General features: G+C 43.7%; 1 protein-coding gene across 1 annotated transcript; it reads left to right on the top strand.

The window, feature by feature from the left end:
• Positions 1 to 580: 580 nt before the first annotated feature.
• Positions 581 to 3,734, top strand: LOC143885917 (uncharacterized). Its single transcript, XM_077389952.1, has 5 exons — positions 581 to 1,216; positions 1,307 to 1,925; positions 2,040 to 2,755; positions 2,843 to 3,496; positions 3,726 to 3,734. Exons 1-5 carry the CDS (start codon positions 581 to 583, stop codon positions 3,732 to 3,734), a joined length of 2,634 nt encoding a protein of 877 aa, XP_077246067.1.
• Positions 3,735 to 5,584: the final 1,850 nt, after the last annotated feature.

The following is a 5,584-nucleotide window of genomic DNA, read 5'->3' as shown; positions in this document are numbered from 1 at the left end:
CTCCCGGAATCATAGTCCCTCCTCTTTGTGAAGATCTCACTCCTGATCTCGTCCGATCCATTGTGGCTGCTTGGGGAAACAAAAATATAGAAAGGAGGTTAGGTTTATCTCGCAAATTCCGACGTGGAGAAATATCGGAAGAGCCCGCAAGCAAGAGAGCTCGGATTGAGGAGCCTTGAAGATCTGTATCATGTTTTGTTATTCTGATTTCTGCATTTCCCAGTTTTGTCAGTCTGCTTATCCAGTTGTGATCAGAGATTAGTATTTCCATCTATTGTAATAGCAATTTGAATTTTATTAATGAAAATGTGTTTCTGTTTCTCTTATCCCTGTTTGATCAGAATCGTTTATCTTGATTATCAAAATTTTAATCTAGTGTTTATATTTCCATAACAGGATTCTTGATTGAGCAACCATTGCTCCTAAGAAAATCCTCGTTTCAAAATCAACCTGGTCCCGTCAGTCCGCTGATTCCAGGCTGAGTCGTTTTTCTTCCTCACCAATTTCTTTTACCACCCCTGCATTACCCTTTTCTAATCTCCAGGAAATTCCTTCACCCGTCCAATTTGCACCTGAACCCATGGCGGAAAATGGAAATAATGCCCTTGACACCAATGAGATGATGAAAATTATCCTGGCACAATTGGGCACCATCAATGAAGAGATTGCTCGCATGAAAGCTGATAGAAGTTCTACCTCTAGAGAGAATGCCCCCCAGCACCCTTCAGTTATACCTCCTCCACCTCCTGCAATGACCAGGCCTGCGGTTTTGAATGTTGAAGATGATATCGAGGATGAACAGTATGCAGAACATAATTGTCTCCCTCATCTGGAGAGAGACAATGAGGGAAGAGTGATGGCAGACAGAATAGACAAGCTGACTAAAGAGATGGAGAATATAAAATTCCAGGGCCCGAAGAAGCTGAATATGGCAGACTTTATGATTTATCCAGGAGTCACACTGCCTCCGAGATTCAAAGTGCCAGACATGGACAAATATGATGGGACAGGGTGTCCTAGAAGTCATTTAATGTCAGTGCTTCCGCTTCTGCAGCAACATGGTTTATCTCCAGAGCAGGTTGCTCTCTTGTTTCCCAGATCTTTAATCGGGGTGGCTAAGAAATGGTTCTTGAGCTTGAAATCTGAAGAGATCCGAACCCTAGAAGACATCGCCAATAGGTTCGTCGAGCAGTTCTCCATGGAGGAGGGGATCGACGTAACTAAAAGAGATTTGAAAGCTTTAAAGCAGGGCCACAATGAAACCTTCACTTCCTTCATCCGCAGATGGAGAAGGAAAGCTGCGCAGATGACTCATCGTCTGCCAGATGAGGAGCAAATCAAAATCGTGGTGAAGAACCTGTCACCACAATACTATCATCACATGGCCATCCAGTACTTTCTTGATTTCAATCATCTCATCAAGACGGGAACCCAAATAGAAGATGCATTGTCTAAGGGTTTAAGATCAAGAGTTCCTTCTGATTCAAGAGAAGGAAAAAGACCTATGGTTGCACCTAAGGAGGTTCATAATATGAATACTGCTCCGCCAGCACGGAGAGTAAATTTTGGTGAAGGTCGCCCGGAGAGAAAAGAGCCAAGACGATTTGACCCTTTGCCATATTCCTTGTTAGTGGCATTGAAGAAGCTGTTGAGGGATAAGAAAATTGAGTTGCTAGAACCTAGGGAGGCTCCGAATTTTCTCCTGAGGTATTGGAGGAAAGATTACTACTGCGAGTATCATCAGGGTGTCGGACATCTGACTGATAGATGTATGGCCTTGAAACATAAGATCCAAGACATGATTGAGGCAAAGAAAATTTCTGTTGAAGCTCCTAATGTCACTCGCAATCCTTTGCCAACACATGCAACCCCTCCGCCAAATGTTTATGCAATCCTTACCGAGGAAGTTGTTTTGGATTATTCTCGTATTTGTGCTGTCATCTCTGAAGAGCCGTATGTTTTGAGGTGGGAAGAGGGAGACAGTGATGCAGAAGATAAGAAGCTTTATGTACTGTCTGCTTGAGATGGGGGATCTGCAGAATCTGCCGAATGTTCATATGTCCTCAAATTTGAAGAGGGAGAGAGCAGCGAAGAAGTCCCTTATGTTCTAAGATTAGAGGACGAGGATTTGTCACTCTTGAATGACCAGTGTGATGAGCTCCGTCACGTCACACGTGGTGGACGAGTCTTCAAGCCAGTTGAGCTCAGAGTCGAGAATCCCGCTGAAGTTGCAAGAGGGGTTGACCATCAGAATCAAAAGCAGAAACAGAGTTTAGATGATGAGGAGGACAATTTGTTGAAACAGCTGAAAAAGACACAAGCCAATGTGTCCATTTGGGGTTTACTGATGGCGTCGCCAAAGCACAGGCAGGTTGTGCTTCGTGAGCTGAATTCGTCCCAGGTATCAGTTGAGATTACTCCTGATGAACTGGTCAGTTTAGTGGCCGTGACAAGAGTTTCACGGGATTTGTCTTTTACTGACGAAGACCTCCCTCCAGAAGGAAGAGACCATGTTCGCCCTCTCCGAATCACCATAATTTGCAACAAAAAGAGAGTGCCAGAAGTCTTGATTGATAATGGGTCAGCTTTGAACGTTTGCCCATTAAATACTGCAACTACCTTAGGGTTTGAACCAACAGATTTCATACCATCTGAGCAGGGTATCTTAGCGTATGACGGCACTAGAAGGGATGTGATCGGGATATTAGCCACTGAGATCGAGATTGGAGGGGAGACTTTTGAAGTCGAATTCCAAGTGCTCGATATCAAAACCTCTTTCTTTCTTCTCCTGGGCCGACCTTGGCTGCATAAGGTCGGAGTTATTCCTTCGACGCTGCACCAGAAATTGAAATTCGTCAGGAATAACAGGGTGATTACAGTACGGGGAGATCCAGAGCCTGAAATTGGGCAGATAACTGCCGAATCAGTTGATGAAAGTGCCAAGGATGTCAGCTTGACAGGATTCTCATTAGAGGTCTCTACTATTACTATGGGGGAGGCCATGAATGAGGAGATCATGTTCTTAACAAGTACCAATGTTAGTGTCGCAAGGATGATGCGACGGTTTGGTTATATTCCGGGAGCTGGCCTGGGAAGAAACCTGCAAGGCCTGACTGAATGGCCATTAATGAAGGCGATGAATGGATTATTCGGGTTAGGGTATCAGCCTACCCGAAAGGAAGTCCAAGAAATGAAGGTTTACATGTTGAGATGGGCTACATGCCGCCGCCGGGGTTTTGAGTTTCCAATGGGACCGTTCAGCATGATTATGAATGGTAGATTCAGAAAGGAAGGGGCCGATTGTCCGTTTTACGGTTTTCCTGAGCCGTGGTATGATGAGACTGGGAAGAAGCTGCCAGGTCTAGAGATTTTCTTTACCGATGAACTGCCAAAGAACTTTTTCTTTGAGCAGATTGCAGAGGCAGTTGAATCAAAGAAACAAGACTCAGATTGGGTTGAGACATTTGAGCCAGATCTCCTAGATTCTCTGTTTCAGGTCGAGGCATCAGTCATAGCTATGATTGGAAGAGATGCACCTTTTCTGAACCCAGAGGACTATATCACCCCAGCCGAGGGACCTCTGGATAACTGGACCTCACAGGTTATACCCCAAGTAATCCCTCAGTATATTCCAGTCCTTTCAAAAGAGTCAGTTGTTTCAAAGTATGTGTCAGTTTCTGAGTCCGTCCCAGAGTCTGTCATTTCTAACTTTTCTTTTGATGCAGGTACTGTAGAAGCCAGGTCTACTTCTGGAATGGGTGATGAGCCTATTCTTGGTGGTGTTGAGTCCGAGTTTGAGGACGTCTTCACTGATTCTTTGTCTGTACATGTTTCCCATCGCGTCGATACTGATGTCGACTTATTTTTTCATTCTGTTTCAAAGTCTGTAACGCCTGATGTGGGCGAGTCATCTGATGTAATCATTCATTCTGATGAAATAAAAGATTCTTTTGCTTACATTCATGTACTTGTCTCTTCTGCTGATTCTGCTTCTAAACCTGATCAAGTAACTAATAATGATAATCAAGACTCCCCCTCTAATGAGGTAGCCGACGAAACTCCCCTTGAAATTAAACATATGATTCAACAAGAGGAGAGTCGCCGAGCTAAACCACTCGATGAGGAAATTGAAACTGTAAATATAGGTGATGAATCCTTAATTCGGGAAATACGAATTGGCAAAATTTTATCTCCTGAGGAGCGTGAAGAATTAATCACCTTGCTAAAAGAGTTTAAGGAGGTTTTTGCTTGGTCTTACGACGACATGCCAGGATTGAGTGAGGACATTGTCCAACACAAATTACCTCTAATCCCTGGCATCAAGCCGAAGAAGCAAAAACTCCGGAAACTTAAAACAGAATGGGAGTTGAAAGTTCATGATGAGGTTAAGAAGCTGCTCGAAGTGAAATTCATCGAGGTAGAGTACCCTGAATGGCTTGCAAATATTGTACCGGTGCCCAAGAAAGATGGAAAAGTCAGGATGTGTGTCGATTTCAGAGATTTGAACAAGGCAAGTCCGAAAGATGATTTTCCGCTTCCGAACATTGATCTCTTGGTTGACAATACCGCTGGACATGCACTCTTATCCTTTATGGATGGATTATCAGGGTATAACCAAATCAAAATGGCGCCTGAGGATATGATGAAGACGGCATTTATTACTCAGTGGGGGACATATTGCTACAGAGTGATGCCGTTCGGTCTCAAGAATGCTGGTGCCACCTATCAGAGGGCTGCGACTACTCTTCTTCATGACATGATTCATAAGGAGGTCGAGGTCTATGTAGATGATATGATTGTCAAAGGCAGGACTCGGCCAGAGCATACAGTCGCTTTGAGAAAGTTCTTTGAGCGAATCCGAAAGTTTCAACTTCGCTTGAACCCAAATAAATGTGTATTTGGGGTCACGTCAGGGAAGTTGCTTGGATTCATGGTCAGTGAAAGAGGAATCGAAGTGGACCCTCAGAAGATCAAGGCAATCCAAGAAATGCAGCCACCAAAAACAGAAAAGCAGATTCGTGGATTTCTTGGTAAAGTGCAATACTTGAGGAGATTCATATCTCATTTAACTATGACGTGTGAACCCATCTTCAAATTATTGAAAAAGAATTCTTCCAAGAAATGGAATGAAGAATGTCAGGAAGCGTTTGAAAAGGTCAAGCAGTGTTTGTCTATGCCTCCTATCTTATCCCCAGTCATTCCTGGTCAACCGTTGTTGATGTATCTATCCATCACGGATACAGCAATGGGTTGTATGCTTGCTCAGCAGGATACAGGGTCTAAGAAAGAAAAGCCCATTTACTACATTAGCAAGAAAATGCTAGAGTATGAAATCAAATACACTGTCTTGGAAAAGACGTGTTTAGCATTGGTTTGGGCAACTCAAAGGCTTAGACATTATCTTCTGTCGAACAAGATATTTTTGCTCTCACGGATGGATCCGTTGAAGTATTTGTTCGAAAAACCCGCTCTTACGGGAAGAACAGCTAGATGGTTGCTATTGCTGTCTGAGTTTGACATCACTTATATCACTCAGAAATCAATTAAGGGGCGGGTTATCGCTGAGCAGCTGGCTGATGCTCCT

This window comes from Tasmannia lanceolata, unplaced genomic scaffold, assembly GCF_043159265.1.
Source record: "Tasmannia lanceolata isolate RefF3 unplaced genomic scaffold, GAP_Taslan_0.1 ptg000011l, whole genome shotgun sequence".
Taxonomy (NCBI): Eukaryota; Viridiplantae; Streptophyta; class Magnoliopsida; order Canellales; family Winteraceae; genus Tasmannia; species Tasmannia lanceolata.
This window is presented reverse-complemented; position numbering and strand designations above follow the sequence as displayed.

Excerpts from the sequence above, each read along its gene's own strand:
- LOC143885917 (XM_077389952.1), top strand. The coding sequence starts at position 581 with ATGGCGGAAAATGGAAATAATGCCCTTGACACCAATGAGATGATGAAA. Across the intron at positions 1,926-2,039 it reads AGTTGTTTTGGATTATTCTC|AATCTGCCGAATGTTCATAT; the intron begins GTATTTGTGCTG and ends GGGGATCTGCAG. Across the intron at positions 2,756-2,842 it reads CTTTTGAAGTCGAATTCCAA|AAATTGAAATTCGTCAGGAA; the intron begins GTGCTCGATATC and ends ACGCTGCACCAG.